General features: G+C 36.7%; 1 protein-coding gene across 1 annotated transcript; it reads right to left on the bottom strand.

The window, feature by feature from the left end:
• Window positions 1-274: 274 nt before the first annotated feature.
• On the bottom strand, window positions 275-14,881 carry LOC127650876 (pyruvate dehydrogenase (acetyl-transferring) kinase isozyme 2, mitochondrial-like). The gene is made up of 11 exons (XM_052136510.1): window positions 14,547-14,881; window positions 13,443-13,584; window positions 8,620-8,691; window positions 8,336-8,520; window positions 8,076-8,165; window positions 7,576-7,653; window positions 6,600-6,676; window positions 6,214-6,312; window positions 5,963-6,073; window positions 5,618-5,731; window positions 275-2,325 (listed from the first exon to the last, which is right to left on the bottom strand). Exons 1-11 carry the CDS (start codon window positions 14,662-14,664, stop codon window positions 2,182-2,184), a joined length of 1,230 nt encoding a protein of 409 aa, XP_051992470.1. The 5' UTR covers window positions 14,665-14,881; the 3' UTR covers window positions 275-2,181.
• Between the last annotated feature and the right edge of the window lie 469 nt (window positions 14,882-15,350).

Genomic DNA, 15,350 nt, shown 5'->3' with positions numbered 1-15,350 from the left:
GCTTATGAGGACTCTTCATAGACATAATGTTCATCAAGTTTTCATAATTCTTTTTAACTGTACAAACTATTGATTCTATCCCCTAACCCTACCCATAAGCCTAACCCTCACAAAAAAATATCTTTTAGTATGTTTTTATAATTATGGGGACACTAGCAATGTCATCATAAACCACATTTATAGCATAATACAAGTTTGTAAACTAAAAGAATTGTCCTTGTAAACCACTTAAACCTGCAAACACGCACGCATGCACACACACACACACACACACAGAGAGAGATTAATCAAAATTCTGCTTTTCACTTCATAGTTTTAATAGTACAGAAACAGGCCCTCTCACACTGAATCTATAAATGAGTAATGGAGCAACTATTTATTATTGCAGTGAGGCAAACACTGTTTTTTAGGCACTGATCCTGTGCTTCCAGATTCTAGCTGCTTTCTGAATACAGGATTGTGTATCTAAAGCACATCAGGAAGGAGGTGTGTTTTCAAGTGAAGGTTGTGCTCTCAATGACTGCAAATTAATCTTATGATGTATGAATGAGGACACTGATCAACACTGTAGATTTCAGTACTAGATTATAACTGGAAATGTGCAAATGAACCGTTGAGGTTGTACTTCCTCCTCTGTAAAAGGCAAACACATTTTAGCAGCTGATCTGCTAGCAGCTGAAACCTACTTCAGTAGGAAATGGATAGTAGAATTTGATGAGGGTCACTTGTAAGAAAGCAGCTTTTGCCACTTCAATTCCCATAATATTCATAGAGGTCCTTCGCATTGCTTTCAAAATGCCAACTTGACAAATATTAAATACAATAAAATCAACTCTGAAAAATAAATGAATGGAAAAGAAAACTTGAAAGGCAAATTTGCACAATCCTGAGATAATATAATTAAAAACAAGACATTTCATTTATCTTAAAAATTAACATGAAAATAAAGGAATATTGCCACAAGATCCATAAATGTTGACTATGGTGCTACATGTTGTGTTTGTTCACACAGAACAATTTAAATGTTTTCAGCTATGAGCTGTTGTCAGAATTATCTGTATTGCATACAGTGGTCGAATTCCAGTCGAAAGTGATCATCAATATGCCCTACTCACTTCAAAGGGCAGAGCCGTTGATGTGGATACTCTGAAGGGAACATGGCATTACTGTATGAATGAACAATTCTCTAACAGTCCTGTGGAAGGGCCCGAAACTATTATGGACATTTTCTTATATTTGGAACAACCCTTTGAGTCCCCTTACTGAAGAAAGAAAAATAGTTTGGCAATTGCCCAGTATATCAGAAAACCCTTTTTTATACAGTATATGAACTGGGTTACTTATGTTACCCTGGCAACAACTCTTGAGCTTACTTTAAAAATTTATTTTAGTATTAGTATTAATATTCTTCTTCTAAGATGCATAGGGCATACATTTAATGTTTTGTGTGAAATATTTGACCTCATTGTTTAAGAAACTAATTTAAACTTACAGGAGTGACAGTAAATCTGACTGTTACTGGAACATTTCTAACTCTGCAAAAGAAACAATCAATCAATATGCAACTATTGTCATTTTAAGGCTTGCATTGTGAACGCATTTTCTACCACGAAAATAAATAAATCCTGGGTTACTTTAGTTAATTTGTGTGATCTCTCAAACACAAGAGATGAAGGCTATGACTCGCACAATGCATTGGACACTCATGACTTGGTCCCACTGAATAAAACAAGTCCACATACTCCTAAAAATACTTCCAGAATTGTCGGCTTGACAATACATGCTAATATATAGAAATCAACACATGCTCAAACAACCAATTAGCTTCTGTACATTTGAAGTCTGAAGTCAGTTACAATATATATTTTCCTATTTAAGAGAAACCCAGCGACTTCTTTGAAATTCTCAAGGAAAGCTGGAAAGTGTTAGCACCGCAAATTAAGTGTGTGGTGTATAAGAAACATGAGATATGGAAGACAAAAATGCCCTTTTCATTCAGATGGTAACATTCAAAAAATAAGTGATCAAACCTTTGATAATACTATGCTTCTGTAATACCTGAATAGTCAAATATATAGTTATCCTAATTAACTCATGGCCTCCACACACACTGACCATAGTCTTGTTCAGTTCATAAGTTCATCATTTCAACTTTTCCTCCCAGAGCACGATCACAGGTTCTCAGACACTATATTCATACTTTCCCAGTTTTTTGGGCTCACTGCTCGGGATGCACCAGTCATCTGCCTCTGTGCTGGTTTGATAATGCCTTAAGGCTGACTTGTTGAAAACAGGCAGTCTCTCTATGGAGTCTGAGGATAAGGCCTGTAATAGACAGAGAGAGAGAGAGAGAGGACCATTGGTATTCTGCATAGTCCATAGTGCATAGTCTTTCTTTGTGAAAGTCCTGAATCACATTACACTCTTCATTACACTCTTACCCAAAATTAAACACATTTATGAATTTAAAGGTTACGTGTGTAATTTTTTCAATATTGAAATCAGGGACTAAGAACGAAATGATTTCCATTTAGGTTCGCTCAGATCAAAAATTTTAATCAAAATTTTTATTTTTTCATTAACTTAAGAAGTTCTGCATCCTCCTTTCCAAATGGTAACTGGTTAGAACAAAATAAAAGAGAGGTTAATAACATTCTTTTTAAAATGACAGTACTCTGAGCTAAGGGTGGGTGCAAAACCAGTTGCAGGGTTGCCAGATCTAGCAAGAGAAACAAGTAACCTGGTCTGGAAAAACAAGCCCAAAATAAGCCACTTGCCTGACCCAAATAAGTGAAAATGAGCCATTAATTTATTTTCCGGAGTGGTGAATTTATCAGCATAGAAATCATAAGCATACAGTTAAATACAGATTCAAGTATGATTTTATTAAAGATCTGCTTCTCAGTCAAAACCCAGTGAAGATTTGGAAACAACTGAGAAATGTAGGTTTTACCTCAAATAATGTTTTGCTTGTATCTAGATAGCCGTGCGTGTACATGTATTATTTATACATAATTGTTAAAAAGGTCTTAATTTCACAGAATGCAACATCTCAACAGGAAAAAATGTGTGATGCAGCAGTTTCCTTCAGGATCAAAGCACATTTTTTTTTCAGGCAACATGAAGAGGTGTAGTTCCAAAACTTTACTTTGATAAACCCTCTGGCCTTTGGTTTCATGAACGAAATGAAACTGTTATAACAGTCTTTAAAAATTAATTTTTCATTCTGGAACAATTGAAAATGACTTAATTCCCATTTCAGCATAAAATTTTGTTTGTTTTCTTTTTCATTCCGTTTTTAGTCCCTGGTTAAAAAACATTCTCATATCAAAATGTGCAGAGACAACTAAGTAAACCAATCACAGATTGACTTCTCAAGAGAGTGTAAACCATGGGCAGAGTTCCCATAATTTTACATGACTGAATAAGGATTTTTCAAAATGATTCAAATTCTGACAATCCGCTGATTATTATTCTGACCGATTTGTGAACAGATTTGTCTATTTCATTGACTTGTTCTCACACATTACAGGAATTTAACAAAATTATCAGACATCACAATGGCTTACAAGCAATATTCTGCTCTACACAAGAGCAATTTCTTTGCTGATTAGACAATATTTGGCAGACAATAACTAGAAAAATACACATTATTGAAATTTCCATGACCATTCCAGGCCTGAGTTTCCCAGTTTCCCCATGTCTGCAGACTGCTGTGGCTCTGTGGTGCTTTCAAAACATTCGCTGGATCAATTATGTGAATTAAGTGTGAGACTATGTGTAAAAAGCTGTTTAACTGGGAATTGACTATTGTTTTCTGAACAACGACTAAAGCGAAAGTTTGTTCAGAGTGTTAAGAAACCTGTTTGAAAACATACTTTTTGAATTAATTACATTTATATACACTCAGTCAGGGGACTCTCCTCAACCACCAGTGTGCAGCATCCACCAAGATGATGCAACAGCAGCCATTGTGTGCCTGTACGCTCACCACACACCAGATATCAGAGGAGAGAGTAGAGTGATATAGCCAATTAATGGATGGGGATTTTTAGGAGGCCATGATTGAGAAGAGCCAATGGGGGAATGTGGCCAGTACACCGGGGTTACACCCCTACTCTTTACAAGATGTGGCCTGGCATTTTTAATGACCTCAGTTTAATGTCTCATCCGAAGGATGGTGCCTTTTTACATTATAGTGTACCCATCACAATACTGGGGTGTAAGGACCAACACAGCCTGCAGGGTGAGCACCCCCTGCTAGCCTCACTAACACATCTTCCAGCAGCAACCTTAATTTTCCCCATAAGGTCTACCATCCAGCTACTGGCCAGGCCTAACCCTGCTTAGTTTCAATGGGTAACCAGGCATGAGCTGCAGCTGTCATGGTTCTGGAAGTGTTTGTCACATAATTTTTTAACCACTAGGGATTTCGATACTGGTAAGTACTTCATAGTCATTCTAAGCCCACCAGCTCTGAGGTGAATTTATAAGCAGTTTGAGAGTGAGGGAGATGACTCAACTGTGTCTTTGGCATTGTGTCATGGTGGTGGACGGTCGCTGCAGCGCTTGTTTGCTGTGACTTTGATTGGTGCAACGTTTGCCTTCAGAACTCACAGGTAGTGTAGTTCTTTACCAGGATTTCCACTGTGAAAGGCTTTTTTTGTTTGTTTTTTAGTTGAGAGAGAGAAAAAAAAAGACTGATGGCTTCAACTGGAGCATATACTATCAATTAACAACTTTGGAGCTAGGTCTGTCTTTAAAGGTTTATAAGTTATGGTTGAAAATCAATTAGCCTATTTCATGGTTCGTAACTGCTCCCCAGGGCCAACTTTTAGGAAAACCTTTGACAGGCTGCAAAACATCATTACATGTTTTGAAATAGGCTAATTGATTTTCAACTATAACTTATAAACCTTTAAAGACAGACCTAGCTCCAAAGTTGTTAATTGATAGCTTCCGGTTGAAGCCATCAGTCTTTTTTCTTCTTACTCCCATTGGTCCACATCATCGGTCGGTGTGTCCTGGAGCTCCACCTACTTTGAGGCTGACAGCTAATTCCCATTCAGTCAGTTAAGATCAGTCAACATGAAAGCACCCGCATGCAGATATTAGCAAGTTGGTGCAAATTTACCTATCATCTGTTCAGTCGTTTGTATAGAGACATGTCATACGATTTTTGTTGTTTAATTAGTTTAAAAAGGAATCAAATCTATGCAAATACTCTTTATGTCTATCATCATTCTTTTGTCTGTATTGTGCTATCTTAACAGTAGTATCAGTGTCTTTATAAATTACATTAATAAAGTGTAATCGGAGCTTATTATGGCCGCATATAGCTTGTTAGTGCATTAGCTCCATGTTTTACATGTAGTCTTGTGTGTCCTCATATTTAAATGTACCTCTAAATGCCTCCCCCAGCACTGTGGCCAGTGTCTGAATGTTCACAAAGAGTATGTCATTGCTCAGCAGTTTTGAACTTCTTTTTTTTACCTCTGAATCAAGAAGAACTTCTCCATAAGTATGTTGTTATCATAGTAAATAATGCCTAATGTGAGTCCATTTAATAGATTTATCTCAATGACTTTGCAATTTACTTGAAGCTGACATTGTGCACCTTTAGGTATATGACTGCCGATGTTCCATATCCCTCCATAGAGTACAGCTGTAGATCTCCCTGGAAGTACTTGGCATAGAGGCGGGAGATAGGAAGACCATAGCCAAAACCAGCCTGCAAAGAAGTGCATTTTTGAGTAAGTGAGAGAGAGAGTGAGAGAGGACGGCATTACGACTGTAATCTGGTTTAAACAATTGAAAATACGTATATCTGCAAAAGGTTTATTTTGTCCACTTTTAGAAGCACAGTAGCAAACAGATGGCCATAAACTAACAGACATGGACTGAAAGCCACAAAACTCAAATTTCTATTTCACTGGGTCTTAAAATATATCATGGCTCTTACCAGAGGAGCATTGCGAGTATCTTCTATCACAGGACTCGGTGCAGTAGAATACATGTAGCTGAAAAGCCTTTCAATTTTCCTCAAGGGAACACCACCTCCTCTGTCAGACATCTAAGATAATGTAGGAGTCATTACAAAACCCGTAAGTCACTCATGCAAGGATGTTCTAAGTTAAAACAGAGGTGAAATATTGCTCTTGATGAACTGTTGAGGGAGTACGAACCCTGAGATGTAATTGAAAAAGACCTCACCTTAATACTCAGGTCTTCACTCCCAAGAGAAACTCTCACTTTGATTGGTGGAAGATGTAGGCTGGTTTCATGGGTTTCCACAGTTGCTCTCATTGCGTTCTGTTTTAGACAAATCAAACCATCATATACATGAGCGTTTAATGCAAATACACAATTAAATCTTAGAGTTCACCAAATCAAAATTCCTCCATTTACTCATCCTCATGTCGTTCCAAACACATATTACTTTTTTATTCTACCAACCTTCTGCAAAACTTCAACTTCTGTGACAAAATGACAGAATTCTATTTTTGGATGAACTATCCCTTTAAAGATTCTTACTCCCATGTTTAAAATAAATAAAAGTATTGTTGTGTGTGGTGTATAGCTGCTATTATAGTAAGTACCTTGAAGAGTTCAAAGAGCATGTGGTACAGATGAGAAGGCACATAAACTATATTTATGGGCTCATTGGGTCCTTTAACTGCAAAAACAATAGATTTATTTATTCAGTAACAGTTCTGCAAATTGTAAAACAGGCTCATAGGTCACTAGTCCACAAATAACTTATTTTTTTAAGAATCCACTGTAGAAATCAACATTGGCATGCTGCCACAATTTGTCAACAATGAAGCACATGATAGAAGTTATGCTGGCTAATTTGTTATTATGTGTTGGTACAACAGGTGACCAGCTGCAAATGGTAGGCACTGAACCTTGCAAGGTTCTCCGTGCTTGACACCATAGTACAGTGCTATTTACATGTCTATGAGATAAGGAGAGAGATTGTGCCAAACTTGCTATTATGCAACTAGCGCTGTTCCTATCATTCCATATATTTCTCCATAGACGCACTTTGATGGAATTTTCAAGTAGTCTCCACTGATAAGTGATTTAACAACTTATCTCAATGTCAGTGTGGTTAACATAGCTTATTATTCTCATCACCGAAACACATTCAGATAAGCTACTTTAAGTAGTATGTGGATTGGTGGCAGTAATGTAAAAATGTATGTAGTTATTTCATTATATTTACAGTAATTTGGGGAGAAAGTTTAATTCAAGGCCATGCGTGAACTGATAAGGCACATAACTAACAACATAACACACTAAATAGTCTAGACATGTTTTATAGCATGCAAGAAAAGAATGTAGCATTCTAAAACATACCCCCCTCCAAATACTTTCGGTTTGCGCCATCCCACATTGTCAAACAATCTGAAATCTAAAGCCATGCATTGAATGAGCTGCTGTGTAAATAACACAGCAGAGACCGGCAGGGCAGAGTTCAGTATTTTCTCACAGGTCAGGACTCACCATGCACAGCACACACACAAGAAAAAAAACTGAACTGAAGGTTTGAGGGAGAAAATTCTCGCTCACAGTTCACTTGTTTGATTTCCACTTCTGGAGAGGTCAAGTAGTACTGATCACACAGCATTTTGGCACTCTCATAGGCATCTGGAGTGAGAAAGAGGGAGACAAGTTTTTGTTGTATGTAGGGCCAACAATATGTCCATTTTAGGAATGGGTCGTGACTAGTTGACTAGATTAGGTCGTCTAGATTAGTTAACTAGTCGTTCAGACAACCCACAACTAGTGGATTTTGATTATTATTCATATGTATACAGTATATGTAAAATAAGTCTTGCATCTCTAAATAATTCCACTCCCAGTTAAGCTAAAGGCCAAAGTATACTTTGGACCAGCATACGGAAAACTTAAGACTTAAGCTAGTAGACAAATCAGAAAACTAACTAAAACACATTTGCAAAAGGAGTAGCAGATAAGTGCGAATGTTTATTTCTGTGGCCTTCATTCAGAATTAGCACTTTCTTTCACAGATTAAAAGTGTAAACCAGGCAGCTAGCACAGGTAATTACCTTTTACAACCTCCACAACATCACAGTGTGGGTCGATACTGCCAATATGTTTAGGGTGGGCTGGATTGGTGCTGCCATCAAAGATTAATGCTGCAATGAACATACAATATTGTTTTGAGAACAGTTTAATAATGAACAACAGAAATTTCTGACAATATAAACTAACATTCAGCTGCAGTATTACTATGTACAGTATGTTTTTGATTTATTCATATCTTTACTATCTGGCAGAGGGCTTTAGAACCATCCCGAGCACTTACTGTGTTGATTCATCAGCATGCGTGTGGAGATTCGGCTCATGTAGAAACGGTCCAAAAAGTACTGGACGTTCTGATTGGTCACGGGATCCACGCCAAAGGCCTCCTTGTACTCCAGCACTCCCTGTGCCATGGTGGGCACCACATTATTATGCCTGTTCCTGACATTGATCAACATTTCTGTGAATCTGAGAGACGTATCAACTGGTTAAACACATCATTAGAGCAGCTAGTTAAAGTTAAACATGTGTGACATTTCCTAGTATGGTCCTTAATATTGTACTTACTTAGTTAAGACCTTTTTATCATCAGGGTTATTCTCTAAAAAGTCAACAAGCTCCATCAGACTCTGGGCGTACCTGTTTGTGAGTATACAAATAGGGAGGGTGTTTAGACTGGGAATGAGCACAATTCAGAGGGGTATGTTCAGATTTATATTTGCCCTGCCAATATTTTCACTGTCAAACCAAAAAAAAAAAAAAAAAAATTTAAATACTTGTCAGAAATAAATATACTGCACATTTACATTATTTATTAAACATTACGTTTACACAAGTTAAGTTCAATCAACAGTATTTGTGGCATAATGTTGATTACCACAAAATAAAAATATATATTTTTTTATTTGTTTATAAAAAATAAAAAAAAGTTAATTGAAAAAAGCAAAACAGAATTACAATGGAAGTGAATGGGGCCAGTCCATAAACGTTACAATACAATAGTAAGATGTAAACTTTGTGTTAACATAATAAATTCAAGGGATTTACTTGCGTAAAGGCGTTCTCCAAATTACAAGGTTTATCAGCGTCACGTCGTCATGACAACGTAGTAGTAATTTGGATATAACTTTACACAGATAAGAATAGTTAACAATTTTATCACAATGAAATCATGTTAGCACAAAGTTTACATTTTGAAATGTTGTTTATTTTACGAAAGTGTTTATTAACGTTTATTGACTGGCCCCATTTACTTCCTTAGTAATTGCCTTACTGTACCCACAATTTGTACTTTTTTTTTATTAGATTTTTTTTTCAATAAACGAGGGATAAGTCGATATAATTTTTTTCCCGTCATAATCAACATCATGCCACAAATGTTGTCCATTGAACTAAACTTGTATTGAACCTGGAACATTCCTTTAATTTGCAATTATAGCTGGATATTTTACCACTACAGTATAATGGAACTAATTAACACACACGCACGCATGGTTATTTTCACAACACTACCACAGATCATTCTTGCAATTTCGACATAAACTTTTCTCTGTTGTTAACCATAATAATAAGCAGAATTTGCAACAATGGTCAATCACAGAAAACTAAATGTTTAAGATTGCATGGCATAAAAAAATAGTGACAATGCTGCACTGGCCCGAAACTCTCTCATACTGGGCATGGGCGGATGGGCCATCCTTATTGTTGAACCACGTATATTAAGACACATAGACTATAAAAAACAAATACAAAGAAAAGCAAAAATAGTGCATTGTCTTCCTTTTATGGGAATCAATTTGAACCCAAGATGCTCGAAATTGCAGTATAGGAAGGCATCTCTTTTTGAAACACAACCATAATTCACCAGAATTTACATAAGTCTGTTTTCGTTCCTTTTAACAACAAAGCCTGTAAAATTGTTTGTTTCAATGGCTAAAGGTGGTGCATAGCAGTAACAGTGTTTACTATATCCACTAATCCAATTCTTAATGCAGCCTTTTCCAATGATGAATGGAGGCTTGGTATGATGACTGCGTGAACCATGTCCACCTATGTGACTATTGGCAAGGACAGCAACAACATGTCTAATTGGGTCACGTCTAACATGATACAATACTACTAGCTAAACCTCTGAGAAGGTTACAGTGCACAACTGTTTGTGTACAGTGTTCATGATATCTGACTCTGCATAATGTTTCAAAGACCACATGTGAAAGTCTGAAACATGTAGCTCAGGCTTTGATCTCAGCGTAAGTCACAGATTCTCTGGACTTGAGGATAGAAATTCCCAAACAAACCTTCAGCCTTTAAACTCAAGTTTACAAACAGCAATATATATATATTTTATCATACAGTAGATATTGTTTTTCATAAACAGTTCTCAAAACAGCCACTGAAAGAATCCAGTAAAGTCAGCAGATAATATAGTTTACGTAACAGCAATTATTACATAATTTGTGATACAGTTGACTTGTTGAACACAAAGCCTTTGCCAAACTTTGTAAGACAAAGGCAACAACTATGACTGCTATTGTTTGTGTTAATAAATCATTCTGTCCTTCTAAATCCTGTCCATTCAGAGCACTGTACGACCAAGTCTATTCTTAAACCTAAAAACTTTCCATGAACAACAAGCTATTTAAAATCACATGCACGTAGTACATGCATAGTCACACATGAGTGGGTAAAAGGGGCTGCCAACCCTTCATGCTTCCCTTATTTTCCAACATGATCACACAGGAATTCGGCATGCTGTTTCCGAAAGTTCCGTTACCCTAGGATCTGCAACATTATGCCGACTCAATGAAATGCTCCAACTCCCATCTGACATATTTAGAAAGGCTCAACAATTACAATTACTTTCCCTCGTGGCTTGACTGGTAACGCGTTGCATCAGTTGCATGGGAGACCACAGATAAATCCCCATTCAAATGAGAAAGTAATCACATTTGTATAAACAATCACGAGCATGATAAGGAAATTGCATTTTTATTCCTAACATTGCGTTTAGCTTCTACTAATGGTTAGGGTTAGATTTGGGTTTTGATTGGGGGTAGATTAAATAAAATAAGCATTTCTCTTCACTGTTAAACCCTGTTCAGCTGAAAACAATTATTTTTTCAACTGGCTTCTGGCATCCTCTCCAGAATATAAATGGATACCACACACGTTTATATGCTCTGAAACACTTACCACTTTAGCCTCTGGAGGCAGTGTTTTCAAATTCGGTCAACGTATACCAATTTTGGTTTAACAAATATCGGCACACACTTGCCAATATTTATGTGAGGTCAGGCTGTTATTTTCGCCCCACTAGCAACCTAGATGCACGCAAACATATCAAATGTGCATTTTTTTTATTAAGAATAAAATATATATATTTAAGGGATGTTAATGGTTAGGGCAGTTGAGAAAAACAGGAGAGGGGGAGGGGCCAGAGAGAAGGGGAACAACATCAAAGAGGACTCGAACCTGCATTCATATGAGCACAACAGCTTATACATGTCTTGAGCATGTGTACTATCCACTTTGCTGCAGTTCTTTTTTTGCCATTTAAAAAATTTGAAATGTAACTTCAGTGAAAATCTTGACGTACGTTGCACATTCATGAACGTATAGGAGAACAGCTTATTTAGAGCGACTCGCGTGTGCATGCATGTTTAGAGTTAAAAACAACTGAAGTTTTTGCATGAACTAGATTCTCTCATGCACTCATAAACATGCAACAGATGTCAAGATTGTTACTGAAAAGTGACTTAAATCTTGGTCTTTTTTTCACTAAAATCCAGTGAATGCCTTCAGAAGACTTGGAATATGACGCAAAAGTCACAAAGAGTTATTTTTTTTTATATGTTGGGCACTTTTATGTTTTAAACTAAGGCACTATCTACTGCCATTGAGTTTATAAGGTGGACTGAGATTCATTAAAACACTTCGTTTTGTATTCTGTATAAAATAAAGTAGTTTTTAAGGTTTGGAACCAAATGAGGGAGTTTAGATTCTTTTTTTTTTCTTTTCATTTTTGAGAGAACTATTTGTTTAAAAGAATAGGGTTTAGATAATGGATTTACGTTAGAACTATACTTAACTAATACACATCCCACAGACAGATAACTGATGTGTATAAAAGCACAGTGGTTAGACAGTCTATCCAGTATCTCTGTTTTCATGATGTAAATACCACTGAAATTACCAGTGACCTCAGGTTAAAATTTCAGAACCAGACACCCCGTGCATTGTGGCCTAAAGCTGAGCAGAAATGTTTTCAGAAAAACAAATGTAATCTGTGAAGTATTCAGTCTGAATGATGGCTAAACAATCAAAAATGCCGACGCAGACTGTTGACATCCTAAGATTTGCAAAGTCTCAATGTGCTTACTAGACACTGTTGATAAAAACTGACCCAAGTACATGTCCTAATATAGATTGTCATTCAGCCTGGAACTGAACTATTCAACTTATCACAATGAACAACGAGATAAATTGTTTCAAACAAACAAAGCCAAGGCCTTATAGCTTATTGATTTGTGTAAATCAGTTGAGTCAATGTCCACCTGTACAGGGTGTTTCCCCACCTTCAGCCTGAGACAGCTGGGATAAGCTCCAGCACTACCCATGTCCTGAAAATATTTAGTGGAGACGGACCATTTGTATTAAAATGAATGGGAGAAATTAGAACGGCCAATGGATGAAGAAAAGGAAGTCCTGCTTTACAGGTAAAAGAGCCAATCACCTTTCAGATACAGACATCGCCTGTCAATCAACTAGAGAACGAGCATGCACATTAGCTATAAAATTGCTTTATTTTTTTTTAAAAAGAAGCACAATTTATGATACTAATGTTGTCAGATTTTACTGCTGATTTTAAACATGTTCTTTGAGATGCTCAAAAAACAGAGGAATGTTATGAACGCCTGCATAGCTTTCATTGCACACACACACACACACACACACACACACACACACACACACAAAACAAAATGCAATGAAAGTGAATAATGACTGAGGCTGTCTCCTTCAGTGTTGCACATAAGACAGAGGGCTTGGAACAACAAGAGGGTGAGTAAATAATAACAGAAATACCCTTTTTTGGGTGAACTATCCATTTAATGTTGTGATGTAATCTTATTTGCTCTCAAAATTACAAGATCCTATTTATCTAAAAACAGCAATGGCTGTCACCTCTCTTTTGAAGTTATGTGCCACACAGTGTAACTCATATGTCACATGAGTTGATAAAAGTTAACAGAAAGAAAGCAACTGTATTCAATGGTCTGGAATTCATCACACTGGTCACATTCCAAACATATGGTCATGCGTGAGGTACTGTACATTACGGAACAGCAGGCAGTCTGGAAGAGCACAGAATTGTTATTGGCTGTAGATCTCACCAGCTATGAAGCAGCTTCAGAGAGGGGGTGCTAAGCAGTTTGTCTGGGAGGAAGTCTATCTCCTTCATGATGTTGGCTAACCGGACAGGAAGCTCTTGCCTTAAAAAAATGAAGGAGGTCTTCTCACAGGCATTGGCAGATCCTGTGAGCAAGAAATGACAATATTAGTACAATTAAATCAGTATGCACTATGCACCTGAAATTCAATATACTGTTAAACCCAATGGACACAATATTTTGGTGGACAGATAATGTCAGGTTGTTAAGGTAGGTAAGATATGTATCCCACTGGAACATTTTGATATACTGTATATTATGTAATGCAGAAAGCATAACAGCCATACAAATTCAACAAAGACAGATTCTAGTAGTAGATCATTAAACATCTGCATTAAATTCTGTCATTATTTTTGCACCCTCAAGTCGATCCAAAACCATTTGGCTTATATTCTTTCACAGAACGTAAAAGGAAATGGTTGGCAGAATGTTCAGTCTCAGTCACCATTCACTTTCATTGTATGTAAAAAATAAAAAAAAAAAAAAGCACTTTAAGTGAACAGTGACTGAGACTGTCATTGTCTAACATTCCGCAACAGAAAAAAGAAAGGCTTATGGTTTTGAAACAACATGAGTATAAGTAACTAATTAAATTTTTTTATTTTTGGGGTGAACTATCCCAAATATATTAAATGTTATTTAAGAGAATGGTTACGCAGTCTCAAATGCACAAATAACAATAACAGATTATTCAAAACCAAATGAGATGCATACATAGACAGTATTCTGGGCATCACGTGTGTGTGTGTGTGTGTGTGTGTGTGTGTGTGTGTAGCATTTTTGGGGGAAGCTTTTACATATGTTACAATACCATGGTATAGTGAACTGGTAATGTCACTTTGATTTAAATACAATGGAACTGAATGATTACCATATTCGTTCACCCTGGCGTTTACACGGTACTCCAAGGTACTTCAAAGAATACTATGGTATTATACGTCCGAAAACCATGATAATATTATGGTACTTTAGGTTGTTCGGTTTACTAGTTTAAACAGCGTTTACAGTGGTTGCATTAAATGCATTTTAAATAAGTAAACAACTCACCAAAGTCAATAAACTGCTTCATTGAGAGTGGGGACGGAGAGAACTTAGAAAATCGGTCCACTTGCATTGGTATGTTTAGCTTTGAGTTGTTCTTTAACAACAACTGGGCGAACTTCATGTTGATCTTCAAGTTAAATCCAATGCTCTTGAAACGTTCTCACCGAGCTATTGTCCTGTTCTCATCAGCAGAAGATCATACAATCCGCAAAGTTTGCATTCTAGCACAGCCTATAACTTTCATCCTACAAACAAAGATGTAGTCCTTCTAAATCGCATTTATTTGTCATTGTGCCAAAATACCTGATCAGCACAAGGTGCAAACAGGGTACAAGCATAATAAGGAAAAGGGAGGGGGGAGGGGAGACTGTTACTCCCCTAGGTATAGTATAGTAGATTATCTGACACACATCAAATACTTTTTTATAGTCTTACTGACAGCCATAAAGTATCCCAAGATTATACATTTTGTAAATATCGTGTAATAGCAATGTACTGAATAATTATATCATAGGGTGTTCGTAGCGCAAGCAACAGAAACGGATGTAGTCAATCTACAAGCAGTATATCTATATCAACGCGACCGTGGGCGCATGCGCACAGCTAATGCAGAGCAAAGGTCTTTGGGAGTGGGTCTGAGAAAGTCATCTTTAGCGGTGTATTGTACAGTGTGTTCCGCATCATAAAAACGACTAAATGGACAAATCACTTACTATAACTTGAGTTTCCCTTCTAAAATATTCATAATATAATCAGACTATAATGCAGATTAGTCATTTATTTTCAGTTTTACTGTTATTACAATAA

This window comes from Xyrauchen texanus, chromosome 10 (assembly GCF_025860055.1).
Source record: "Xyrauchen texanus isolate HMW12.3.18 chromosome 10, RBS_HiC_50CHRs, whole genome shotgun sequence".
NCBI lineage: Eukaryota > Metazoa > Chordata > Actinopteri > Cypriniformes > Catostomidae > Xyrauchen > Xyrauchen texanus.
This window is presented reverse-complemented; position numbering and strand designations above follow the sequence as displayed.

Bases quoted from the DNA above. Each gene is read 5' to 3' on its own strand.
- LOC127650876 (XM_052136510.1), bottom strand. From the start codon at position 14,664: ATGAAGTTCGCCCAGTTGTTGTTAAAGAACAACTCAAAGCTAAACATA. The intron at 8,521-8,619 runs GTAAGTACAATA...TACGTCTCTCAG, and splicing joins GATAAAAAGGTCTTAACTAA to ATTCACAGAAATGTTGATCA. The intron at 6,313-6,599 runs GTACTTACTATA...TGTCTAAAACAG, and splicing joins TGCTCTTTGAACTCTTCAAG to AACGCAATGAGAGCAACTGT.